At 50.6% G+C, this 27,333-nt stretch overlaps 1 protein-coding gene and 1 long non-coding RNA gene across 3 annotated transcripts; one reads left to right on the forward strand and one right to left on the reverse strand.

Moving 5' to 3' along the window:
* Window positions 1-585: 585 nt before the first annotated feature.
* On the reverse strand, window positions 586-10,914 carry LOC103555045 (uncharacterized). The gene is made up of 2 exons (XR_545876.2): window positions 10,487-10,914; window positions 586-7,400 (listed from the first exon to the last, which is right to left on the reverse strand). It is a non-coding gene; the product is annotated as an uncharacterized lncRNA (long non-coding RNA).
* On the forward strand, window positions 10,633-25,730 carry ENO1 (enolase 1). Of its 2 annotated transcripts, none has more exons than XM_070610931.1 (12): window positions 10,633-11,324; window positions 13,617-13,710; window positions 16,293-16,388; window positions 17,411-17,469; window positions 19,476-19,545; window positions 20,015-20,148; window positions 20,611-20,833; window positions 21,931-22,128; window positions 22,962-23,163; window positions 23,649-23,757; window positions 24,005-24,063; window positions 25,283-25,730. In XM_070610931.1, the coding sequence occupies exons 2-12, from the start codon at window positions 13,626-13,628 to the stop codon at window positions 25,350-25,352; spliced, it is 1,305 nt and encodes a 434-aa protein (XP_070467032.1). In that variant the 5' UTR covers window positions 10,633-11,324; window positions 13,617-13,625; the 3' UTR covers window positions 25,353-25,730. The 2 variants fall into 2 exon arrangements, with proteins under 2 accessions (XP_070467032.1, XP_008524618.1); XM_008526396.2 differs by lacking the exon at window positions 17,411-17,469 and adding an exon at window positions 17,796-17,854.
* The last annotated feature ends 1,603 nt before the right edge of the window (window positions 25,731-27,333 follow it).

The raw sequence follows: 27,333 nt of genomic DNA on the forward strand, positions 1-27,333 counted from the left end.
TTAATAACCAGCATAGAGTGCCTTTGTAATTTTAAAAGCAGTAAAAAAACTCAACTGCCCCATTCAAAAAAACAAAAACAAAAACAAAAACTGGGAGAGTCTCTAAAGATACATACTGCTGGAATTTTATACTGAGAAATTGATTTATATGGATCACATAACATACTGTTCCTACCCGCCCCCCCAGCACTCCGTTTCCCTGAGACCTGTATTAATGATCTCCATAGCATTTACCATCAACTGACAATCTATGTACTTACTTGCTTTTTGTCTGTTTCCTGCATCAGAGTATAGGAGCCATGAGAGCAAGAATTTTACCCTGTTCTCTGTTCTATCTCCAGCTCCTAAAACAGTGCCTAGCACATAGTAGGCCCTCAGTAAATATTTGCTGAATGAACCTTGACCAGCAGGAGAATAGCAAGGTAGCTTTAGAGTGTATAGCTTGAATCATATTTCAACACAAGTCAGAAACCAGAGGTGTTGCTGCCCCAGTTATGAATGACACTGCCAGAGAGGAAAAACTTTTCCTCTACTCTCTTATGTTCACTCTTTGGAGGCCTGCAAATTAAACTGACAAAAGACAGATTAGCAAGAGAAAAGATTTTTATTCACGCGTGTAGGAGAGTTTACATAAAAATGTGATTCAAGGAGGTGATTAGAAGTTGGGGCTTATGTACCATCTTAACAGGGGAAGGGAGGAGGAGAAGGGCCCTTAGGAGAATAGATGGGAGATATGATAGTTTTGTGACAATGTCCGTTTATAAGAGTCAGTCTTCCGTGGCTGCTCTGGGTGAGGGGTGACAATTGAGTTATTTTGGGACTTTCTGCTTTTAAACAGATAAGGGAGTTCAGAAAAAAAAAGTCCTATGCTCAAACGCCTTCAGCTCAAAATAATTCTCATGCCACAATGTCATATTCTGGACCCCTTCACCATTTAATTTCGCATCATAGCTGCGTGCGCTTTTGCCCGCTTAGCCAGCCCAGGTGCCTCGAAGGCAGGAACCGCATCTGTGTCATCATGGAATCCCGGGACTGAGCGAGGGGGTGGAAGTATTTCATGGACGCTGCGGCATGCAGAACTTTCCCGAATAGCTCCAACGGAAGCAAACAAGGAGGGGGTGCTCTCTCCCCTCCCTATGTCTAAGAACACCCCAAACTGCATATGAATCTACACAGGAATGTGCACTTTTCTACTGGGTGAAAACCCCAAACTCAAAAGTGTATGTAACTCTCTCTGAAAGGTATAAACTGCAGACATGGCTGGTAGAACTGATGGGGTTTTTTTCCTTTTTGATCTTCTCCTGGCATAGTTATCGTAGATTCTAGCTCAAGGCATTGCTCCAAATTAAACTGGCAATGGGTAATGCTGCCTGCTGAGGAGGGGGACCCCTCCCTACCTCCCTCCATAAGATGCTGAGCTAGGCTCCTGACTTTGTTTTTGTGAGGAGTAAATGCCAGAATAAAGAGGCTTCTAGTGAAGGCGACGGCTGTGTTCTCCGACTGTGATGTACCCCAGTACCCTAGACGTAGCCTACACCCCCACACTCCTGCAAGCGGAGCACTGGCCGGGCGCCGTCGCGGAAGGGTCTACATGAGGAAGGACTGGGAGCCAGGGCGACCCAAGTGAGTGGCCTCTCACCTCCTGTTTGCAAGGACATCTCCTGAGAAGCTGGGAGGAACGGGAGAAAATGAATGGGTTCCTTCTGAGGGTGTCCAGAGCTCTGCAGCTCATGTTACAGAGCTCCTGAGCTTAGAGTGGAAAGCTATGATGAACTGAGGTCAGACGATATTGCCACATCTTCCAGAATTTATAGAAAAGTTAATTCATTTCCTCCAGTGATATAAATACGCAACGATAAAATTATTCAGGGCGCTCCCTGGAGCAGCGGTTCTTAATCTTTTGGGGCCACAGGTCCCTGCAGGAAAATGTACACAAACGTACCACATTTGCACACAGTTTGGGGCATTCCTTGGACCTCTGACAACTCGTTCATGGGACTCCTGCCCAGATAAGAAACCATGCTTCCCAGTAAATGGAACAAGGTCTACCGACTCTTCTGATGACTGAGAATAAATTAAACTCACAGTGTGAGAAGCACCGCCAAGACGTAAACTCCTGCCTGGGAAGCTGGGATCTGTGGATCTGGCAGGAGGGGTAAAAGCTTCTATCTAGAGTGACAAGGACACCATTAGGATGGGACCAAGTGAGGGGCCTTGGCGCTGGCCCGCGATGGCCCCCTCCTGCCAGGAGTCTGTGCATAAGCACCACATTATCGAGGCCTGGGACGGCATCCAAATGGGACAGACTTTAATTAGAAAGTAACAGAAGCATCTTTGTCTTTCCTGGATCCAAAAATCTATTTGCTGTGAATGGAGTACGAGGTGGGAGCCTGGGATGTTAATTCTCAGCCTTGGGTTTTTGGAGGTTTTTTTAATGGTTTTTATGTTGTGTGTCTTTTTTTTTCTTCATTGAGATTAACCTTGGGGGTGTTTGTTTTCTTTTTTTTTTAAATCCTGAAGTTTCACGAATGATCTTAAACATATTCTAAAAATCTCAAAAGGATCGAAAGTAAACTAGTTTTGGTTCACCTTAAATACATATACACACCACGAAATCCTTTTGACATAGAGAGAGCAACTGCAGGCCCCAGAACCCCTGAACAGCTCCCAGTGGCGGGAACCACCTTCATTTTGGAAATGTTCCCTCTATCTTCTCTTAAGTTGAGCTGCTCTCACCTCCCTGGGACCTTCTCTCTGCAGTCCTCCTATCATTTCTGAAGCCACAGACTAAAGCTATGCCCTTTGCTGCACAGTAATCCTTCAATAACTTGTTCGGTTCTCAAGTCCCCCAATGTCTGCTCTCCTCCTGGGGAGGGGGGTCCTTCATCCCCCATCCTGCCTCCCAGGAGAGGTCCTACGTGGGCTCGTCACTCAGAACTGAGCAGAACCTTCACGCTGGATGAAAATCTTCTATTAATACCACTTAAGTATTAGCTGCCACATCACCCTGGGCCGGGAACCAGGCACTCATCTGGGGCACAAAATTCAGGCCGGTGCCAAAAATCCAGTCATCAAGAGAGAGTATACTTTCAAACATCAAAATTAACACCAAAAATCCACAATGAGCAAAATATCAAAATTTTAAATAAGAAGACCTGTAATATTGCAAACCTGACACAAGAGGAAAAACGTATGCCCCCAAATACATGTTTTTTTGTATTTTTAAAAATAATTTACTTTTTTCCAGAACATTAAAGTGGTTGAAAAAATATTTAAAAATTGAAAAGTAGGTGTATTAAAACTCATTATTTTAAGTTTAAACATTTTCCTTACACCAAAAAAAACCGATGATAATTTTACTTTCCTGGCTTTCATAATGGAAGCAAACTCATAGTCTCTCCAAAGTCTTCTCGAACATACTCGACATTACACTGGCCCATCGCACCCCCGATGCCTACAGCGAACAAGTCCCCAGGCAGGCACATCGCACACGTCTGGTCAGAGCATGCCCCACTGGAGGGTGGAGCTTTCAAGGAGCACCATTCCCACCAAGCCGTCTTTCTGACACTTTTGTATTTTTATTGCAACTATAAACGCCTAAGATGGAAGCAAAACGTCTCAACGAAGATGTCCCTTTTTCTTATCCCCACACAGGTGCCCTTTGGGCCAAACTCCCCAGGTGTTCCCCCACTTACGCCTGTCTGCCCCTCTCCCTTGATCATCTCGTGCTTAACTTTTTGGTCTTGATTTTGTATGTATTAATTTTATTGCGCACGACTTTCTTCGAGGAATTTCCTTCTGGAAGTAGGAGGGGTAGGAATGAAAAACTGTGTGCTTTGCCCACATCCAGCCCATCTGCAAAAACTGTCAGCTTTGCTTGGAAATATATCTGGACTCCAATCACTTCTCACGCATCCAGTGTTACCACCCTAGGGCCCTACGGCGGTCTCTTCACTGGGCTCCTGTGTTCAGCTGTGCCCCTCGAGTAGACCCTTTCTTTGGTAGCCCCAGTGAGCCCACCTCCTGGTACCCCGCAGTGGGCACCCCTTCCACAGACTCTGGGTTTGACCATGTGACCTGCTTTGGCCAATGGCACATCAGCAAGAGGCTTTGCCACCAGCTCTTGCACACCGGGTCTCCTTGTCCTCCTGGGTGGCAGCTTCTTGGGCTATGGCTGCTGTGTGAGAAGCCAGGACAGACGAGGGGTGGGCAAACTTTCTCTATAAAGGGTAGGTTAGGCTCTGTGGGCCTTACAATCCCTGTTGGAACTACTCAACTTTGTCATTGCAGCTTGAAAGCAGCCACAGACAATATGTAAATAAAGGGGTGTGGCTGTGTTCCAATACACCTTTATTTACAGAAACAGATTTGGCCCGTGGGCCATAGTTTGTCAACTCCGGGGCTAGCCTACTGAACGATGAGAGGCTGTGGGAGATATCCTGCAAAATGAGAGGCTGTCCTGTGTTGAATAGTGTCCCCTAAAACTTCATGTCCACTCAGAACCTGTGATTATGACCTTATTTGGACATAGGGTCTTTGCACATGTAATCAAAGTAAGAGGAGGTCACACTGGATTAGGGTGGACCTTAAATCCAGTGTGACTGTCACTCATAAAAAATGAGAAATGTGGACACAGAGACACACAGGGAGAACACATGTGACCACTGAGTCAGATAGGAGTGACGCAGGTGTCAGGCAAGGCACACCAAGGATTGGTGGCCACCCCCAAAGCCGGAGAGAGGCAAGGACCGCAGTTTCCCTCGGAGCCTCCAGAAGGAAGCAGCTCTGCCAACGCCTGGATTTCAGACTTTCGGCCTCCAGAACTGAGAGGGAATAAGTTTCTGTTGTTTTCAGCCCCCGGATTTGTGGTAATTTGTTATGGCAGTCCCACAAAACCAAGGCAGAGGCCATCCTGGATGTGCTGGTTCCACCAGGCTCCCGCCTGAAAGCTCCACACGAGGGACTCCGAGTGAGGCCAACAGAGGAACTGTGGCTGAGCCCCAGTCCACGCACAGGATCAGGAGCAAAGAAGATGGCTGCTGTTTTAACCCACTAAGTTTTGGGGAGGGCTTGTCAGGGAGCACCAGATAACTGACACATGCTCTTCAGTCTCGCTTCAACAGCAGCCGGAGTGAGCCTTCAAAAACGGAAGGCAGAGCGCGCATTCCTCTGCTGAGAACCCCCAGGCCCTCCTCTCACTCAGGGTGAAGTGCACAGGCCTCTGCATTGCCCTCACCATCCCGACCCCCCCGGCCACGGCATCGGGTCCTGCACGCTCCCCCAGCCCCCAGCTCTGGCCCACCGGTCTCTCTCAACTCCTCAGACATACTAGCCTCCCTCTGGAACGCTCTTCCCAGCGACTCATTTCAGCAGGTCTCTGCTCAAACGTCCCCTATGACGCTGGCCATGTGTAAAGTCACATCTATTTTAATACTGTCTGCCTTCCTCCTCCCCCCCATTAGAAGGTAAGTTCCTTGAGGTTAAGGCTCTGTTTTGTTTAGTTTTTGCCTTGCTACACCCAGTGCCTGGTGCACAGCAGGGGCTCAATAAACACTGCAGTGACCCATTTGAATCACTCTTTTCCCGTTTGTGGACTCTCTTTCTCTTTTCAGGGAGTCAGATTTGGGCCTTCATTCCAACTGGTCAAGATGGGCTCTCTTAGATTGCAAAGCATAAGACTCGCATGGGTTCCTCAGCTATGGGGGCTTCCTGGAGGGACCCCAGGAGAGCAGGGAGGCAGGAATCGGGGCAGCTGGACGTCACAGCCTCCTGAGAAGGAAACGTCACCACAGCTCGGGATCCGGAGCTCAGTGCCCAGCGGCCCCTCTGTGGAGCCACACCTACTTCCCCCACAGCACCCAGCCAAGGACACCGTGCTGCCCCGCCTCGCCGAGTCTGTTCCCTCGCTTTTCAGCCTCACGGCTTCTGCTTCCAGATCCTGAATCCAACCTTGGTGGGCCAGTCACCCACAGCTCTTTGTGACATGCTCCTACTGGGCAGAGTTCTCGGGCCAGGCCACCTCAGTGGCATCTTTGGTACCGATCCTGGGTCCAGCCAGTTGTGTTAGGTGGTAAAGGCCTGAGAAATCCTTCCACACCAGCTGTGGGTGTGGCAGAAGCCCCTCAAAAGGTGGCAGTTTATCAGCTTGGCACCTTGCCTGGCCTGTCTGGTGCAAATCCTGTCAGCCACTCAAGGGCGCAGCTGTCCTGCCCAGCTCTGACGATCTGAGCGCTTTCAGCAGCATGTCCTCACTAACCCCATCTAGAAGCCAGCCTTCAGGTTGACATCAGCCCCATAGGAGCCCCACGCAGCCAGTTATAAACCTGCCCAGTCTGCGTTTCTCTTGTAGCCACAGGAATATGCTAACAGGCTCTGACAGGCTGTGCTGAACTCCTGCTCTCCTCAGCCTTCTCCTCACCGTCAGGATGCACACCAACAACTGAAAAACAGGATCAGTCAGGGAATTCCAACGCAGGAGGTCCAGGACCTCGCTTCATGGGAACTGTAAAGTTCACGGAAAACTTTTTGTGGGAAACTTTGTACCCTTGTTTAGGAAATGCCACAAAATTCTATCACCAGTGTGGGGTTGGGGACGTTTTGTAATTGGAATTTGAATTGCAATACAATGTAACTGACACTCTGACTCTGCAAGCTGCTTTCTCTTTCCAGCCACAAGCCTGGCCTAGAGAGAATACAGTTTCAAGCAGATATGAAGGCTTCCTGATGTTTCTCAAATCCTGAAGCTGCTACAATGAAATTCCGTGTATGGTTATGGTCCCAGGGTAGATATGCAAACTAAGGGACTAAGTGTAGTGTTGTGGCCCCTCATTTGAATCCACAGACGAGGTGAACTTCATCTCGGAGGAGCAGATGCTGAGCAGTTGGGGGCGAGGGCTGGGAGTCAGGCTGCCTGGGTTGGGCCCCTGGCGCCTGCATTCACTAGCTGCAGGCTTGGGCAAGTCAGGCAGCCTCTTCGTGCTTTGAGAAGTGGAGATGATCACACTTGTCGGCAGGATGAAATGAGCTAACCTGGTAGGTAATACGGCCTCAGTAACCTATCTGTGATAGGTAGAGGGAGAATGTTCTCATTATCTGCGGTCCATGGGAAGCCTCCACGGAAACCCCACTCTCAGTGAATCACAAGGGCCTCCCCCTTCTGAAGGAAGAACTTGGCTCCTGCTTTTCCATCCGGAGCGCACGCCCGCATGACCTGCCTGCTCCTTCCTTCCCAGTGACTGGCATTTTGTAATGGGGCCGCTCCAGGGTCCTGCACTCCGGCCTCGAGCAGTGCTGGCGGCCTGGTCGACAGGCAGGAGTCCTCTGCTGGCTGCAGACCAGGATGTCTTCACCCCCGCAGCTCCAGCTGCCCTGGGCCTCCCTTCAAGTGACAACCTTAAGAACTGTGAGAAAGGGAGGGTGGGAAGAGATAGAGATGAAAAGAAAACTGCTCTGGGGACCTACTGCCCCTGCTATTTTAGAGACATCGGTGCCTCCTGGGCCTCCATTCTAGCTTTCAGCAACGATCCCCAAACTGATGATGAGAGCTGGGGCTGTTACGCTCAAGCCCGCCTCCTGGGGTTGGTACTACTGCACCCATTTCACAGATAAAGGAGCGGAGGCACAAGAGGATCCACGCAGAGCTCTTTGACACGAGAGGCTCTTCCCTCTGATTTTCTCCTGCTGGTCCAGAGCCCCACTCAGGCCCCACTTGGCCCCCTCATTCATGAGCTCCCCCAAGGGGATCTCTGCTTGCTGGGTGCCCACTCCTTGCTTCCCCAACTCTCTTGGATTTTTTTTTCTTCAATCTCCCTACTCCTTACTCCTCTCATTTGGGCACCCCTGATAAAGGTCCTCCTAGCAATGACTTTGTTTAAAAACCATACTCTGCTTCCTCCCTTCTGTCTTCTCAAACGGAGGGCTTGCCCCATCCCTACTTCCTGACTTTGCTAAGTCAGCTTTGAAGACAGTGGGGAGGGGGCTGTTGACAGTGGGAGGCCCTAAGAGGTGCCCTCAAAGCCATCATAAAGGCAGAATGCTGACTGCAATTTACAGAGAGGACATGTGGGTTTCTTTAAGAGAAGGACTTGGAAAGGATGGTAAATTGAGAAGCAATCCAATTTCTAGAAAAAAATGCAAGAGAGGACCTGAATTTGATTTTTTCTTAAACTGGGTCAGAACTCATATACGCTGCTGCTGGAAGCACACAGAGGTACAAATACTTTGGAAAACAAAGTTGAAGACATCTGTACCCATGACCCAGGAATTCCACATCTCAATGTGCGTCTTAGGTATACACCCTAGAGAAACTCTTGCACCTGTGCGCAGAAGACATTTGCAACAAAGTTCATAGCAGCACTGTTGGTATTAACAAGAAAAAAAAGAACCAGGAACCCAAATGTACACTGACAGGGAAACGTGATAATCACACAACGGAATACTATACAGCAGTTAAAATGAACCATCCACAGCTACAGGGATGGAGCTCACAAACACCAAGTTGAGCAAAAAAAAAAAACTGTAGCAGAAGGCTACAAACAGTAAGATTCCATTTATATAAAGTTGAAAAATGTATTTAAAAACCACAAAGAAAAACAAGGGAATAACAAACACAAAATTTAGGAGAGTGGTTACCTCTGGGGCCAGACAATGCACAAGGGACCTTAATGGTATTGCCAGTGTCCCATTTCTTAAGCTGGAAGTAGGTACACAGCTGTTCGTTTATTATTCTCTATACCAGAAACACTTTATGTGGTCTTTGGCTTATGTGAAATAATGACAAACACAAAAACCTCATGGTCTGTTATGAGGAGGGCCATCCACCTAGATCCCCTGAGGGCCTTCTGCTCTCATCTGGTCTCCTACCTCCCCTGGGCCATTTATCCAACCCTAAAGATTCCCATCTGGCTAGAGACCCACCTTCCAAAAGAGGTCTGTCACTTTTTCAGCCCACCAGCAGTTTCAACCAGGGCTGCACATCCCACAGATAGAATCGGTAACCAGGCGGGTCAGAGGTGCTGCAGATTCTCCTTCCCTCCCTCCTGGTGCCCACCTGCAAATGTCCTGCAGGCGCTATCTGCAGTGTTTCATGGGGTGGTCTTCTGATAGCAGCCCTGGACACTCACTTCCCCTCCCTGCCCACCAGCAGGCGAGTGCCTTTGGTATGCCACTGCAGTGAATTGCTCAACAATCATACTGGGAGTGACAAATAATAACCAGATGCCTGTAGTAAGGTAAATGCCCCCACAGGGGAGTGCACACAAACGTGAACCCAAAGGCCTGCCAATGAAGCCTTGGCAGCAGCAGAGACAGGAACAGCCTTCAGCAGCCCGTGGATTTTGGAAAAGATTTGAGGGCATCGCTACTAATCATTAATTTTTGAGCAACAATTTGAGGTCAAAGTGCTGGCTCAGAACGCTGTGCTGGGGCCTCCAAGAATCTTGCCACAGCAGCTGTCTGAGATCATGTTCTGCATCTGATTTCCTGCTAGATTCACTGGTTCTGGCCGGAGAGCAGTTATTAGAGCCGTGTCTTTCTATCTTTATCTCTCACTCTTTCGATGTAAAATAAAACAGACTGTTTTGGAGCCCTTTCAGGACCACACCTTAGGATTGCTCTGAAAATAAGAGCTCTAAGTGTCTGATTTCTGTGCAGTTCTTAAGGTTTAGGAAACACTGGCTGTCGATTTAGCTGCTGAGTCATGGGGCTGGGACCTTGGTTTTAAGCACTCTGAAACATCAGTGTCTTGCTGGTGAAATCACAAGCTCTGCTTGCAAAATGCATGTAATTCTTTACTGAAATATTTTACAATTTCCTTGTTGCTTTTTTGCTGAATTTAATCCTAAAGTTCCTGCTTCTTAGTCAACGGAAAACAAATACCGTGGACTCAACAGGCCATCCCCTTTACCCAAGGCCTTGGAAACCTAAGCTAGTAGGTGGGGGATAAAAATGCTAGGAGTGAAGGAAGAAAAGCAGTTTTTGCAGCTGACCAGAAGAAATAGTAATTAAGTTCAAATATTTGAATCTCTCTATGCAAGGCAATGTGGAAAATATGGAGACATATGACAGTGTTTTACCTCTCAGAGTAACAGACCAAGACGAATGCCGAGAATATAAAAACAACTAATAGAAACAGAAGTGATGGGGGACGTGCTGCAGGACTGACTTTAAACGAGTTATCAGTTCCTGATCAGGAAGGTTAGTCACTGCACCCGCCCCTTCCCGATTTTCCTTCGCCAGACTATCACGGAATAGTACCTGGTTTGAACTTTGAGCAATCTCCGGGGTCTGTGTGAAATTCCAGTCCCAAATCATTACACGTATGGTACACATGTAATCACAAGGTAGATCTGATCTACCCCAGCGGTGAAGAGAGCTATATGAAGTCTCCTTTCAAGAAGCAATATTAACAAGAGCTAGAGAATGAATTAACACTGGGGACGCACGTGGAAATGTGCCTGGCACGCAGGACGTGCTCAAAAAGTATTACCTGTAGTTAAAGAAAAGCGAACTTCCTCGCAGCCACCTGGCCCTGACACTCATGTCTGATCCACGCACAAGGACAAAAGGACGGGGTCACCTCGGCGGGCGGCCGGGACGCGGCGGGGCGCGGCGAGGGGCGCAGCGCGCAGGCGCGGGAGGGCGCACGTGGCCCCCGGCACGCGGCCCTGGGGCCTGGGACTGGGGTCGGCGCGCGCGGCCGCCAACGTCTCTAGGCCGACGGGGTCTCCGGCACCACGCTGAGGGACGACGGACGGGGGACGGGGAGGGGTGGGCAGGGCGGGCCGCGAAGGTCGTCACCAAGGTCGTGGGCCGGACGTGCAGCGCCGGAGCGACGCTGCGTGCGTGCGGGACTCGAAGTACGTGACGGAGCCCCGAGCCCTCATGCCGGCCGCGCCGCCCCGCCCCCGGGCCGCAGACCCTGCTTGGCCCGAGAGCCCCCGCGTGGGGCAGGAGCGGAGGTCGGCCGGGACCAGGGCTCGCCCGCACCCCCACACAGCCGAGGGGGAGACGGAGCCCCCCCAGCCCCGCCCCATCTCCTCGGGTCGTCGTCCCTCCGTCCCCGCCGCCTCGGCGGCCATAGGCCCGTCCCTTTCGCCGTGGCGAGGGCCTGAGTGACGGCGCAGCGGGCCAATGGCGAGGCGGCACGGAGGAGGCGGGCCCGGGCTGGGCCGTAGGCGGGGCCTCCGAGCTGGGCAGGAAGTCGGAGCAGGGGGCGAGGAGAAGAGCTCTGGGACTTGCAGCGTGTGGTCCTTTTGGTCTGACGCTCGCCCTCGTTGTCTGCAGCAGCCTCTGCTTCTTCCCGCGCGGCGACACCCGGCGGCCAGGTGAGGACTCCGGGAAGGGCTGCCGAGCACGCGCCCGGGCGGCGGCGCGTGGTCCTCCAGGGGCTCCTGCCCCTCGGGCGGCGTGCCCGTGGGTTCGGCGGGGACGTGGAAGGGGCGCGCCGGCGCGTGCGAGCCGAGTCTCCGGGCCGGTCGGGCACCCCGGCCCGAGGCGGGGTGCGACTCCTGGTTTCTCCGGAGGGGACCGTGCTGCTCAACAAGTATTTGCGGAGTTACAGGGCCGCATAACTGTGCCGGGAGGTCAGGAGTGGAAGGTGCAGGACACATAGGAGAGCAGGCGTGGAGAGGGGAAGGTTCTGAGGAGCGGTCCAGGCCTAACCCCGGTGCTCAGGAAAGCCAGGCTCTTCCCAAAATGGAGGCAGGAGCAGGGAAGGGGGAGATGCCCGGGAAGCCGCCGCTTCGGCATGGCCAGTGACTACAACTCGAGAAGATGCTGATGCTTGAGCGCAGCTGAGCTGGTGGATGGGTGCAGAGCTCTCCAGGTGACCTCGCCCGAGTCGGGCACGAGCTGCTCCCGGCGCCCCTGGCTGGCCGCCAACAGTCGGCCCCTGATCTGAAATAAAAAAGATGTAGTTTGAGGAAACTTCCTGTTCACCTCTTCCTCTGCAACGTGGTCTGGGCGGTGCGGCCCGTCGGTTGACTTGCCTCCGGGGCACAACCAGGCCCAGGCTGCCCGGTCCACTCGTGCAGCCCCTGGTCCGGGATTCAGTCCAGGCAGGTAAAAAGCTGGGAAGACTCCTGCTCAGACCAACCTTCTCCCTGAACTTTAATGACTTGGGGAATAGTTTTTCTATCAAGTTTGAAGATGAATTGCATTTGATTTTCACGTCAAGAAATAATTATCTTGTGTCAATAAAGTGAAACAAAAGATGAGATCTCAGCTGTACGCTCAGATAGTCTGAGAAAGATGCATTTTAAAGCGCATCTGAAATCGGTAAAGCACAGTGGTAGTTTGGGGCTGGGCGAAGGTTGACTGGAAAAGGCCTGAGGGGACTTTCTGGGGTGATGGAAATGTGTTAGACAGGTATATAATTTGCCAAAACTCAGTTAACTAAAATTAAAAAATATGTTTAACCAAATTTGCCTTTTTGTAAGATGGTAGATAAAAGCTAGTATACCTTTTTATTGGCTCATGAATAAAGCTCCATTGTTACATAGAAAACAAAGCCACAGAAGCAACTTCAGTATCTAATTTTGAAACTTAAAAAAAAAAGATGCCATTTGCTGCTGTAGAACATTCCAGAGAAGATATTGGAGGGGAGCCCAGTTAGATAATGGCTTCTAAACACTAATACAAATCCCCTCATCCCCTTCAGTACTACAAGTTGTTCAATTAGTTTCTTCCTTGGAGAGCCCTTGGCAGGAGCGGTGAGAAAGTCCTCTTTGAGGACTTTCAGTTTGCACTTTGTAGCTGCAAATCCTGTTTTGTTTTTTTCTTAAAGTGTAGTTAAAGGAAGCCTCTTCCCCCAAAATAGAATCTTTTCTCTAGTTACAAATCATGACATCTCGTAATTGAGTGTTTTAATGGAGTAAAATGCCCTTTGAAAGAAATAATAATTAGATGTCATTATTCATGTGTCCGGTCTTGCTGAAGACCCAAGTACCGTGAGGTTGGAAAGGCCCAGAAATTGGCACTGGCAGAGAGCACAGTGCACAGACCCAAGGAGCTTGCTCCAGGCTCCAGACTGAATGTCTAACTGATTACCCAGTATCCACCACTGGACATCCTCCTGCGACCTCGAGCTTAACTTGATGAATTATGTCTCCATCTGCCAATTCGCTATTTCACTACAAACTAGATTTTCCTCCGGGCCGCGCCCCATTTTTCGAATCCTGGATGGGTTTGCCTGTGACCTTCATGTCCCCTGGGTCCCTTTCCATTCCCGTGCCAGCCATCATTGTTAACTGATGGCAATAACCAGTTTTCAGGCTGCCTCCTCCTCAGCCATTCTGCGTGCCATCACCATGTTAATCTTTCTGGTTGGATTTGATTTCTCCCTGGCGCACACACGTTCAGGCTTTCTTGGCTTATAGGATGAGACCTGAATGCTGGGGTTTCAGGCCTTGTAGAGCTGGGCGCGGCCTCGTCTTCTAGGAGCGGTTCCCACTGCTTGCCAGCAGACCTCCTTTCCCCCTGCACTCAGCCTTCCTACGTGCATATGTAGTCCAGTGCGGATTCTTTCTAGTCTGGGAATCCTCGGAAGTGATCCCTTGAATGAGTGAGCCCAGGCTGCATGATGGTTTATGGAAAAGGTGAACTGTGTTTCCCCACAGGACTTCACCATGTCTATTCTCAAGATCCATGCCAGGGAGATCTTCGACTCCCGTGGGAATCCCACTGTTGAGGTTGATCTCTGCACCTCAAAAGGTATGTGCCCCTTTGTTTCTATAGTTCCTTCCGCCACGCTCCTTTTTGAGAATGACGGAGCCTTAGGCGAGGAAAAGTCTGTTACCGTAAAAGCTTTCCTTTTGCTCTGCACATCCTGGTGGGTTGTGCTTCCTGGCTGGGGGAGCACTGGGGGGGTGGGGTAGGGCTTGGAGTCCTTATCTTGCTGCTGCTTGGTATTTAAAACGAGGCAGGTTGGCTCCTGGGTCAGTGAGGTAGGGAAGTAAGGCGATACCTTGTCCCTAAAAGGGCCCTTCACTGTCTGCTTCACGGCTTGCCGTGGCCTGTTACACAGATGTTGTACGATCGATCGGGTGGATCTTTCTCCCTTGAAAAGGAACGAGGTTAGCGAGTGCACGTGTCGGTACAGCACTCTTTGTTTCCAGGAGGCACTTTGACACCAGGGGGCAGGGACTGTCTTTACTTTTGGGTGTTGGGACGGTCCAGAGGCTCTTATTTTCACTTGGCTGTAAGTCCCCCAAGGAGGAGTCTGGCTATGTGAAAAAACAAGAGAATGGGGACTCTTTAAGAGCCCCCCCCGCCCCCCTTTTGACTTTAAGAAAAATCCTGTGCCTCCAGAGCCCTGTGTTGCCTCCAGCAGTCTCTGCTTTTTTCTAAGTGGACATAATGGGTGAGGTTGGAAAAGGAGCCCCAGGCAGAATCGCCCAGTGGCACTGAGCACATGGGGAGCCCTGCCAGTCAGAGCTGAGTCACGGCTGTGAATCACGGGCCTGGCTGTGGGGCCTCTAGCCCTGCCCTTCCTGCTCTCCTCCTCCTCCTGTCCTCCTTGCCCAGGAAATGAAGGCTCCTCAAATCTAGACATCATTGGGCGAATGTCTCCTTGTGTTCTGCCTGTGGTCACTCACTGTGGCAGATGCTCTCAGAGCCACTTTCTTCTGAGCCTGTACTTTTTGCTGAATACCATGGTTCTCAGGGGATCTGAGAATTTCCTTTCATCTTATGAGATTGGTTTGCTTAGTCAGCGGGTGGAACTTTCCACTTGGAAATTACTGGACTTTAAAATGAAGAAAGACCCGAGGCACTAGAAGATTGTTGGAAAGGGGGCATTTTCTTTGAAACACTTTAAAATGACTAAAATTAGTATTTTTTGAAATTTAAATGCATAGAACTTTCTCTTTTGTGTATCTTAATCCTTTTCAAAAAACAAGAAATCGTGGATTTGCTAAGAGCCTGTCATAATTTCTTGTTTGCTTTCTTACAATCTGTGTTTTAGAGCAGTTTTAGGTTCACACCAAAACTGAACGGAAGGTACAGAGAGTTCCCATATAACGCCGTCCCCACACGGGCACATACACATGCACAGGTCCCCCGTCAACACCCCCACCAGAGTGGCACATGTGTTACAGGGGAACCTGCACTGACATCATCAGCACCCTGAGCCAGAGTTTACATTACGGTCACTCTTGCTTTCATCTCTTCTTGGCCTGGACTGGTGCCCGATGGATATATAGGAAGCCGGGGCCTGTGCCAAGAAGAATGTGTGTCCTGCTGCTCACACACAGGCATGGCCTGACAGAGGCACACTGACAGGTCATTCCATTAAAAAACGTGGTTGATTTTGCTCTTTGCTCATTTGCCTTTGCATCCCCACACACCCACCTGTTCTTCACACACCTCACACAGGGGGTTCCTTACAAGCCCACGTAGATTCAGGGCTGACTACACTTCTGCTCCCCTGAACCTGTCCACCCCCCATAACCAGACCTCTGCAGGACCTTACTTGGCACCGTCCTCCTCTAATGCCTGCCGCGTTATGCTCCACGGTATAGGTTTAGCCGGAAGCCGGATGGCTGGCTTCTGTATCGGCCAAACTGTGTGGTTCAATGCTTCATCGTTCTCTAGCCTTATTAAACTCTGCACCTTTGTTGTCTTCATTCCTTTTCCCCTGAATCTATCCTGTTTTCTGGTTTCCTGTTAAGCAGGGAAGCCCCAAAATAGCATTTGTCACTGCCTAAACTGAAACGAATGAACTGGAGAGATTCCTCTTGAGCCAACGCTCTCAAGACTTGAAAGCGAGCAACCCCATCTCAGAGTGGTCTGGGGGTGACTGTCTTAAAATATCTTAATATTTTTGATTACATGTTGAAATGGTAATGTTTTAGATATATTGAGTTAAATAAGATATAGTAAATTACTTTCCACTGTTGTTGCTTTTTGACGTCACTGTAGCTGTTAGCAAATCTTAAACCCCGTAAGTGGCTCGCGTTGTATTTCTGTTGGGCAGCGCTGCTGGGGGGCGGTCCACAGACCTCCCGTTTCAGAATCTGCGTTTTAACAGCATCCCTGGGTGATATGTGTGCACGTGGAAGTTTGAGAAGCTTTGCTCTAAACTAGAGGAATTGCTCAGCTTTGCTGTTGAGTCTGCATGGCAGAATCATGGAAGTGTGAAAGGTGGAGAACGAGCCCCTGAATCTCCCAGTTGGTAGGAGGAAGTAGCAGAGTTTCCTAATGACAGAGCCCTCTGAGCAGGGAGGGACCTTCGGCGAGTGCTGTGACTGTGTTTCTTAACCGTTGCTGTTTTTTCCCTCTCCCTCAACATCCAGGTCTCTTCAGAGCTGCTGTGCCCAGTGGCGCCTCAACTGGTATCTATGAGGCGCTGGAGCTCCGGGACAATGATAAGACGCGCTACATGGGGAAAGGTGAGGGTCAGAGCCGCATCCTGCCTCGGGAGCGGGCCGGCACGCATCCCCCATGCCTCCAGCCCTGCTCCTGGCCTGTCACGGCCTCCCTCCCACTCTCCCTCTGCTTGGCCCACAGTGTCGATGGTGAGCGTGTACACTGCACGTGGGGGAGCCGGCTTGTTGATTCCGGCGTTCCTAAACCTCTAAACTCAGGGCCAAGAATTTTAATGCTGAGCTCTATTGCAGTTTGTCTCCAAACTGTGAAAAACTCCTGGTTAGGCCAGGGAACCTAAGGGTGGGAAGAAGACGTGTTAACTAACACTAAAAAGCCTCACCATTCTCCTGGGATGGCTCTGTGGCCTTCCAGACTCTCAGCCCTCCTCAAGGGTCTGGTCTCAGAAGGTCTGGCCAGCGGCTCCCATGAAGAGAGACGAGCTGATCAGTTGTCATAGTTGGACCTTCTGTTGGTTGAGTCACAGGAGGCCCCTCCGAGGCAGAGCCAGCCTCTGGTGGGCTGTCTGCATTAACTTGTCAGCGTTTCTGCCACTTTCTGTAGATAGTACCTGTGTGGCCAAATTCCAGAACAGCAGAAGGACTAGATGTGCATTGTCAGCAGGAGCACGGCCACCTCCAGGGGTGGAAATTAATTCCTGGGGGAGACAGAAAAATCTTACAGTGTGACCATGGATTGTGGCCTCCCAGGGGCCACAGGAAGCCCTCCGGGGAGGACGATTAGGAAAGAGATCTTAAAAGGCTGCGGGAAGGGGCAGTAGCGGAGTGAGTTTGGGAGACTCTGGGCCGATGAGGCGGTGTTCTCAGCCACACTTGAACCGCAGAGAGCTCCCCGCCATCACCGTTCACCAGGCAGACGCTTGCCTGAAGCAGGACAGCGCTGTGCCTGGATTGTAGTGAGGGTGAACTCCTGGCCCCTCAGTCTTCTCCCCACCTTCCTGTTTCCTCTTTCTCTCACTCAGTGTCCTTCAAGCCTGTCCTCTTCTGAGTCTGTCTTTTTTCATTCTCTGTCAATCTCTGCTGGTCAGGTGTCTCCAGACCCATTAAGTATATTAATGAGTTCCTGGCTCCAGCCTTGTGCACCCAGGTAATAACGTTGGACATCCTCTAGTTTCCACAGCTGGTGTTTCCAGTGCATGGTCTTAAAACTAACCTCCATGAATGTCCATTCAGACATTCCGGGGTGGTTGCTCTGTGTGTGGCTCTAACCCTTGGGGTCCTAGGTAAGAGCGCTCAGACTGGGCCAGAAAGTCCTCTGATTCTGGGGAGGAGACGGGGGTTTGAAGGAGGTCCCGTCGAAGGTCTTTTGGTGGGCTCTGAATATCTGGGCTAACATCAGTAATTCCCGCCAGCAATGCTGCTCAGGCCTGGTTCTCATTAATGTCAGTAATTTGATTTGATTGTTCCTTCTAGGTGTCTCAAAGGCTGTTGAGCACATCAATAAAACTATTGCGCCTGCCCTGATTAGCAAGGTAGGACCTGCCTCCCGAGAACTAATGTCTGTCGGTGCCATCAGGGCATCTCCCAGGCCAGTGGGCTTTCCACCTTATCGAAGAGCTTATTCTGAGAGCTAAGGAAGCTGTTGGATTCCCTGTTGTGCATGAGAATATTACCCCTTTTCTAACTTGCCCTCTGCTTGCGAGCCACGCCTAACAGCGCATGGAATTGGAGCAGAGGGCCGGGAGACTTCTGGGGCCTTGATTTTTCCCTCCAACTATCTTGACCTTTGAGAAATGAAGGTCCAGATTTTAAGAGTGGCTCTCAGGGCTGTTTTATGTGGTATCCATGGTGGCTGACTTAGTTTTTTATGAACTGTGGAATATACTCCATTTCTACTGACATCTTCTTTTAACAGTGGAACTCTTGTTAAATAATCCTCCCCCGGCCCCTCCCCCATAACGCCGGGCGCTCACTCAGGTGGGAACGATTTGGAAGCCCCTGGCTAGTGCCACAGCCGCCTCAGTGTTCTCCCTGGGCGTCGTCCCTCTCCTAGAGTTCGTCCTGTGGGCCGGTGGCACAGGGCGCCTCTGTTGTTTCTCTCCCCGGCTGGCTTGTTTTGGCCTGGCTTCCCTGGCGCTCTTTAATTGGGCCCCAGGCGGTTTCTCATTGCTGCCCTGCCGACACACACCCTCGGGCGCAGTCCCCTGGGCGCCCGCACAGCCCTGTCCTTTGTGCCGCGGTGCCCTAACCAGCATGACTGACACCGGGAGCAGGGCTTTCCTGGGCCTTTTTTCCCCTGGGGCAAACCATACTTAGGTCTAACTCTTAATGAGGGTTGGCCTCTGAAGCCGTCTGCTTGGGTGACTGCTTATTTTCCAAAGATGCTTTGTCAAAAAAACAAAACATGCCAAATTGTTAACCCGGCCTGAAGGAGTTATAGATGGTTTTCTTTTCGTGTTTTGGTTTTTGTATGAAGGACATTATATATAAAATAATACATTGTTATGGTTCACTTAGGAAGTTTTTAAAGTAATGCTTTTGCTAAAAAATTACTCTGACCCAGTTTTCAAGACTCCAGTTTTATTATTTTATAATCTCACCAAAAATGCTCATTTTGATCATTCATCAAACATTTTGCTAAATGGCTTTGGACTGCCTGCAGAAATCACCCCTCCCGTCAGCCGGTGGCGTTTGCCATCTCCGAAGACGCCGAGAGGGACGGCAGCGGCGGCTGCCTTTGAAGCCACCGCTCTTTTGAGTGAACAATAAGTTGTTACTCATTGCCCGGAAAGTCACACTGCCCCGTAGTAATGCCTTATTTAGCATGCAGCAGACAAGTCTGTCTTACGGATGACATAACTTTGGTCTCCCTGGGTAGACTAATCTATGTGACACAAAGACCGTATCTTACATTTTTCGTTGTTGGCGCCCCAGTGCTTGGAGAAATGCCTGGTGCTGCTAAAGCAAGTAAAGGGCAGTTTTTCACCTCCCTGTTTTCTCTTGGTTTCACCCCTTTCTCTCCCCCAAACAAATGTGTCACACAACTCATTTAGACTTTGCACAGTTCCAAAGTTTGGTAGCTTCTGTGACAGGAATGCAAAGGTCACACACACAGAGTGACACCAAGCAGCTTGTCCTCCCTTCTCCCTGTAGAAGCTGAGCGTCGTGGAGCAGGAGAAGATTGACAAACTGATGATAGAGATGGATGGAACGGAAAATAAATGTGAGTGGCCTGAGATGGAGGCTGTGCGGGGAGGATTGCGGCACCTCCTGGGGACCTTATAGGTCCTTGGGGAGAGGCCATGTGGTCCCCAACAGTGAGCTACATGACTGTCTGTGGTCTCCTGTAGTTTGCTCGCCTCGCCTTAGTAACTCATGGCTTTAAATATCAAGAGTCTGAGCAGGTGGCAGCAGCATGTCGGCAGAGTTACTCACCAGGGGCTCGCGTGTCCTTTATAATAAATCAAGCAATTTATGGAATTTTCCAGAGTTCCATAGACCAAAGGAGCTTTCTCTTAGGGGAAAAAGCACGAGTCCACATGAATGCTGTTTGCATCTCTAGCTTGAACAAGGAAAGTAAATGTGATGAAGAGGGGACACGGCTGAGAATGCCGTGGCGGTACTCGCAGCAGAAAAGCCAGCAGGGAGAAGGTTGGGGAGAAATACCTCAGTTTAGCTCTGTTCTGTTCTAGCTAAGTTTGGTGCAAACGCCATTCTGGGAGTGTCCCTGGCTGTCTGCAAGGCTGGAGCTGTTGAGAAGGGGGTGCCGCTGTACCGCCACATTGCTGACTTGGCTGGCAATTCTGAAGTGATCCTGCCAGTTCCGGTGAGTAGCTTCTGTGGACTTCCCAAGTGAGGAGCAGGGAGCATTAGCTTTCTCCTGGGACCCTGATGCCTCCCATGACTTGATCTTGTCCATGTGTGACTCTTGGAGCACAGTGCATACAAGCAGGCTCTGGAGGCCTCAGCTGCAAACAACTCCTCTGCCGCTTGCCAAGAGTGACCTCTGGCAGGTGGCTCCACTTCCCTGCACCTCAAGTCCTTGACTTTTGACTAGGGGATGAAAATTGCTCTTAGCCTGTTGGGTCGTGTCCATTTGCTGAGATAGGAGCCAGTGCTTAGAGCAGTACGCGCCTCTGTTGATAATTACTGCAGGCTCAAGAGAGACCTGGTGAGCACTTCATAGCCACACGTGGCCCCGTCTGTGAGCTGTGCACTCAGACGTGAGGGGCTTGCTATTCTGTGTGGTTCCCTGGGCCAGGTGCTAGACTTCTCTGTCTCTCCCCAGGCTTTCAATGTCATCAACGGTGGTTCTCATGCTGGCAACAAGCTGGCCATGCAGGAGTTCATGATCCTCCCTGTTGGTGCAGCCAACTTCAGTGAAGCCATGCGCATTGGTGCAGAGGTTTACCACAACCTGAAGAACGTCATCAAGGAGAAATACGGGAAAGATGCCACCAATGTGGGGGATGAAGGCGGGTTTGCTCCTAACATCCTGGAGAATAAAGAAGGTAGAGGCTCCAGAGGAATCCCCAGGTTCTTCTGCCCTGCCACCTGGGGAACGTTGGTCTTTCCGTCTTTTGTTCATCAAGTATCAAAATGCAAAACAATGCCAGCAGACTCTTGGGGAGGGAAGTGGGAGCTAGCGCTTCATTTTTTTAAAAAATAAGAAATTTTCTTGTTTATTTGATTTCTGAATGGCCAGCTGATTTGTTTAAATTGGGCTGGATGGGGTATAGAGAGGCACTTTGTGCCTTTTGCCATCCGTGCTTCACGTTGCGCTGGCAAAGGTTTGGAATCTGCTCCGTGTTTGAGGAGATGCCGTCTGTTCAGGGCTGTGATCAATAACTGTTTTAGTTCATTCAGCCACAGAATCCTCGGGCACAGAATTAAGCGTGAGAATTGCATAGAGGATACTGAAAGTTTTAAGAGAAGAATTCAGGGCCGAATTTTTTGTTTCAGAAGGAAAAAGTAGGCCTCAAGCATGTTCTGTCGCCTTCGAGGGCAGCTAGTGAAAGAAAGTATGCATCCTGCTCTTGGGGTCACCCACATGAATACGGCCCTTTCATGTGGTTTGCCCCAACAGCTCAAAGATCTTTGGGATGGAGCAGGAGCCACGAGTCTTCATCAGTTTCCCTGCGGGCGGCGCTGCCAAGCAAAGCGGACCTGAGCCTGGGCTCCAGACAGCAGCGCCTGGGGGCAGGGCCTCGCTGTCCAGGGTTCCCCTTCCACCGGGTGCTCCCTTTGGATCCCAGCCTCGGCTCTATTTAAAGCCTGTTCGTCGGGACAGCTGATCTCAGCTGGTCTCTGTAGCTGTATCTTGGCCAGCACAGCTGTCCCTGGGTGCTAAATTTGGGAGCATTCGTCAGTGAGAAAGCCTCTTTTCCTAGAATCAAGACTGAATCTCCCACTTCGTGATGTGCCAGGGTCCCTAACTAATAGTTTCTTTTCCCAAAGCAGAAACAGTAAGTGGAATTGTTGAAACTGACAGTTGGGGGCCAGACCACCTCTGGGTCTTTCTGTTAAGGTTCCCATTGGGCAGCTGTTAAAGGAAAATTTTATCTCCACCTACCTGATTTTCAAACTTGTCGCCGCCATGTCTTTCCAGCCCTGGAGCTGCTGAAGAATGCCATTGGGAAAGCTGGCTACACCGATAAGGTTGTCATTGGCATGGACGTGGCTGCCTCTGAGTTCTTCAGGTCAGGGAAGTATGACCTGGACTTCAAGTCACCCGATGACCCCAACCGATACATCACACCCGATGAGCTGGCCAACCTCTACAAGTCCTTCATCAAGGACTACCCGGGTGAGTGCTCCTGGGGCGTGGCGCCCTCTCCAGCCACTGACATGCAGCCGGCTGCTGGAGCACTGAGCCAGGTGGTGGCCGCAGGTGTGAGAGTGGGTGGGGAGGTGTCTGTCACACGCCTCCGCATGGGGGCTTTTCCACTTCAGATGCACACACGCTCTGTGGGGAGGGCTTCACAGAGGCGCTTGGTGCAGCAGAGTCTCAAGAGCTGCTTCTGCAGTGTCAGCCAGTAGAGACATCAGCTTACAGAGTGTGATCACCTTCTGTCACTGTCGCAACAGGCTCTGAGCAAATGCGGGCTTGGCTCCGTTATACAGGTGAGGACAGCCAGCCTGTTAGGCTCACCGTGAGCTGGGCGCTCCTCTCAGCTCTGTGATGCACTTCATGCACACAGGGTGGGGCCTCTTAATACCATCTCACAGGCACGGAGCCGGTCAGTAACTCGCCCAAGGGCACTCAGCAGATGATGGAGCGAGAATTCAGACCAGGAAGTGTGAGTCCAGGTCAGACCGCTTGTGTAACCGCTGAGCTGAGTAACTTGCTCAAGGTGGTGCCAAGACAAAACCCAGGTCCTCAGGCTTCTGAGTGCACGGCTCCTTTCTTACTCTCGATGGCGCACAACTCTCACCACCCTCGGCAGGCGAGGATCCCATTTAATATCTGTAGGTTCCAGGATTGTGGGTGACTTGTGCCCTGTCACAGGAGTAGGTTGGTAGTGCACTGTTTCCAGGATACGAGTGGGGGGCTGTTCCGGTCCTGTAGGTGAGAGATGTGAGGCTGCCATTCAGCAGACCAGGAGGGTCACTGATGGGACATGACACTCCTTCCCCCAGTGGTGTCTATCGAGGACCCCTTCGACCAGGATGACTGGGAAGCGTGGCAGAAGTTCACCGCCAGCGCAGGAATCCAGGTGGTGGGAGATGATCTCACTGTGACCAACCCAAAGCGGATTGCCAAGGCCGTGGGCGAGAAGTCGTGCAACTGCCTCCTGCTCAAAGTGAACCAGATCGGCTCTGTGACCGAGTCCCTCCAGGCGTAAGTGCCCTCAGGAGCACTCTCACGGGCCAGGGTTAAATCCGGAGAGAGCTCCTTTCTTCTGGTGCTGGGGAGCCCTCGTGACAGGACCTCAGCGTACCCCAGGCTGTAACAGAGTGTCACATTTGAGCTCCAGGTGGCTTCTAAAGTAAACAATGGCACCAAGGGGCTGGGGCATGGGGCAGTTGTGGCCTAATTCTGACCACTTCATGAACGGAGAACCTCAGTCAGAGTTACCATCTGAGGGGACACACTCTCCCCTCTAGTTTCTCAGACACCACTGGAGGGCTGAGAAGGTCCTCGGGGTTGTGTGGTTCAGAGCAGGGGGAGGATTGTCCTTTTCCTGGGAACTGAGAGCTTGCTGGCTGCCCCACCCTGCCTTGTCTCCTACCAGGGACAGTGAGTCATGGCCTCAGGGGAGCTAGAAGGGGCTATTTTGCCCAGGAAATGGCATCACGCCATCTGGGTTGTGTCCTGGCTTCCAGGTGCAAGCTGGCCCAGTCCAATGGGTGGGGCGTGATGGTGTCTCACCGCTCTGGGGAGACTGAAGATACCTTCATCGCCGACCTGGTGGTGGGGCTCTGCACTGGACAGGTAAGGAGCTCCATGGAGTGAAAGACCCTCCCTGCTTCTCTCTGACCTCAGCTTCCTGGGACACAGGACCAGTGGCGGGAGGGGTAGAATGGGGTCCTGGAAGCCCCTTTTATCCCTTCCTTCCTAAGGTCAGAGATCCTCCTAAAGAAATTGTTGTGTCTCTGCCTGGCACCCTCACCTTCCTTGAAATGCCTTTGAGATGTGGTGTCCACTACAAGCCAACATGACCTTTGTTTCTTCCTTGCAGATCAAGACTGGTGCACCTTGCCGATCCGAGCGCTTGGCCAAGTACAACCAGATCCTCAGGTGAAGAGGGGGCCTGCCTTCCACTAGGAGCTCCTGACTCTGTGGGACAGGGACAGAGGGGGCCGTGACCCCCGGCCTGAGCAGTGTTAGGGTTGGGGTGAATTGGGCCTAGAACCAGAGGTGCCTTGCGACATTGCTCCAGAGCAAGAGCCTGTTTGGTGAAGTGCTGCTGACATCTTCTGGTCGAAGAGGGAACAGGCTTCCCTTTGGACAATTGAATCATGCAGTTTTTAGAGGTAGAAGAGAGGCTTAGTGCCCATCTAATTTAGCGCCTTGTTTGTCAACAAAGAAACCACAACTCAGGGAGATGAAGAAAATTGCTGAAGGGCAAACAGCAGGGTTTCCACTGTGTAGTGCCTTCGGACGTTCTGGTCCCCTCTTTGTTTTGGGGTGTCCTTGGGAAGCTCCCAACCACAGAGAGACTGGCCCTTTTGTTGTTGCTTTTTCCCCATCTTACAGGGAAAAGGAACATCCATTTGCTAAGTTCTTCCACATGACCTCTTTAGAACTTTATCCTGGAAAATTTCAAGCATAACAAAACAGTGGAAAGCAGGCCTTTTCCCATCACCCAGATACACCAGCTGTCGATTCTTCTCTGCGTTTGTCTCTCTACACCCTACTTGTTCATTTTGGCTGGAGAATTTTAAAGCAAATTTGAGGCATCTTATGACTTCACCTGTAAATTCTTTAGTTGTAAATCACTTTCAGATAAAGATTTACTTTTTAGCATCACCCTTCCACCATGACGGTGCCCAAGATTAGTAGTAATTCCGTAACATCAGTACCCAGTCTATTCACTTTACCCTGGTTGTCTCAAAAATGCATCGCTTTCTTGACACAGGATCCAGAGTTCACACTAATGAGTTGCCCCTCCTTTTCCCATGCCACTTGTTGAAGAAACTGGATTGTCCTTTCATTATATTCCAAGAAATAAAATAGCAATCGTGACATTTCTACTTTGTCCTTCAGAAACATAGGGGGCGGGGAGAAGGGACAGGAGGTGGACGCCTCGCCAGGCGAATTGAGTGGGTGTGAGCTGAATGTTCTTCTGTTCCCAGCATCTCAGAGAAGCTCAGGCTTGGAGGGTTGGAGAATAAGTTGGACAAACTGCCGGGTTCTTGGCTTCCTGGGAGGGGGCGTCTTTGACCACATCTCTGGGTGGAAGAGCTCAGCTACACTGACATTTGACCTCTCTCTCTCCCCTCTTCTGCTTCCCCAGAATTGAAGAGGAGCTGGGCAGCAAGGCTAAGTTTGCCGGCAGGAACTTCAGAAACCCCCTGGCCAAGTAAGCTCTGGGCGTGCAAGCCTGGGTTCTGCAGTCACTGGTCAGCTCATTAGACCTCTGCTCCCAGCGTCCACACCGGCGGCTCAAGGCCCCAGCCAGTCCTTGCAGGGCGTCTGGTAGTTGTTAACTGGCCTCTCCCACCTGTACTGTTCTCACTGCTTCCTTAGAACCGCTACAGCCGCCAAGCTTGACCATCTGGAACCCCGCTGGAAACCCTGGCTCTGTAATCATGTGATTGGCCCAAATCATTGTTTTTCTCACCTCGCTTCCCACCAAGTGTCTGGAGCCGTGTGTTGTATCTACATTGTCATCTCTGAGGTGTCCACAGCCAAGGTCCCCAGAGGTTTTGTGTGCAAAAATAAAAAGGCTTCAGTGACCAGCAGGAGTACTGTGTGTGTGTGTGTGTGTGTGTGTGTGTTTAGAAGTCTGTGAACCTGTCTGTCCTAAGGTCTTGATGTTTGGGGGGCATTGCAATAGGCCTGTGAGAGCTAAGGGCTTTGTGTCAGGACAAAAAGGGGGGAATTTGTTGAGGACGTTTGCATACGTCCTTGGAAAAGGCAGCTTAGGCAAAAGATGAGAGAGGAGGCATGCCAAGTGGTCAGCCGAAATTGGGGCAGAGCTGGGAACAGTGGCTTCAAGTTCAGACGTATTTGGGAGAAAGTGCAAATGCAGAGTACTTACAGATTATGGGCTCTAGGTCGCATGACCATATTGCCGTCTAAAGCACTGGGGCTGCTGGCATACAGCTAACCGCCTGGCGTGGCTGTGGTGTAGGTTCTGTTTCTAGGGGAAGCAGATAAAAGGTGACAGGGTAGCTCTGGGGAGGTAGGAGGGCGTCTAGAGGGTCTTGGAAACCTATTTAGATTAATTAAAGTTGAATTCCATTCCTCACTTCGACTAACCTTGTTTCGGGTGCTCAGAAGGTACAGATAGCTCTTGCCCGATGGCGTAGAGCTCATAGCACTGTTGCCGAGTAATGAGCACAGCGTATGAGGCAACATGCTTATTTTAAAGCGAGAGAGAAAATCCTATGGTTACTGTCTGGCCCTTGAAGAAGTTTAGTGTTTTATTAGCATTTTATTTTTCTACAATGATTTGATCCAAGTCTATCGAATTGTGTTAATACACAGTTGGGATTCGGAGGCCCCCTTGTGGGCATTCTTGTTCACTGCTCATCCCAGTCAGGATTTAAGCCAAGATGCAGAACCGGCAGGAGGAGATACGTATGTTAAGAGGTTTAGGGAAAAGGAATTGGCTTCTGTGGTTGGGCATGGCTGAGCAAATCCAAAACCCGTCGGGCAGCCAGTCATAAGGGAAGATGCCCAGAACGGACCTCCACGGGTGCAGGCGAAGCACATCAAGCCCCACTTTGAAGACGTTCCAGCTGATTGAATCAGGCCCACCCAGGTCATCCAGGAAAATTCCTTACTTAAAGTCAGCTGATGAATGCCTTTAATTATGTCTGCAAGATAATATCACAATAAGACCTAGATTACTATTTGATTGAACAACAGGACTCTAGACACGTCACAACACCATCCCAGTCCACCCCTTTTCAACTCTGCACCCTTACACAGCTGAAACCATCACAGCTCATCTCCAAATAATGACAATGGCGAAGTCTACTGCATGTAGCATGGTGCAGCTCTCGTGCGCAGCTACAACCACTAACCTGTTCCAGGTTGTAATGACGGTTATATCTGAAAATTCATGCTGGAGGGAAGTGAGGCATCAATCTGTGCCTGACAGTCTTACTAGAGGGTTTATGTTTATCCCAACTTTGAAGCAGGAAGTTAGTATTTTTAAATTTTGTTTAATGTCAACATTTCCTGGCACTTCGATTTTAAAACAGTGAGTGGCAGATAAAGGCATTTATCAGTCTTCAGTTAAAGGGCAAGTGAAGGTGGGAGCCCTTTCAGATGCTCCACCCTGAAGAAGGCTGCGAGCTGGGCCTTGACACACCGGCCCTGGGCACACCTGGACAC

The sequence above is a fragment of the Equus przewalskii genome, chromosome 2 (genome assembly GCF_037783145.1).
Source record: "Equus przewalskii isolate Varuska chromosome 2, EquPr2, whole genome shotgun sequence".
Taxonomy (NCBI): Eukaryota; Metazoa; Chordata; class Mammalia; order Perissodactyla; family Equidae; genus Equus; species Equus przewalskii.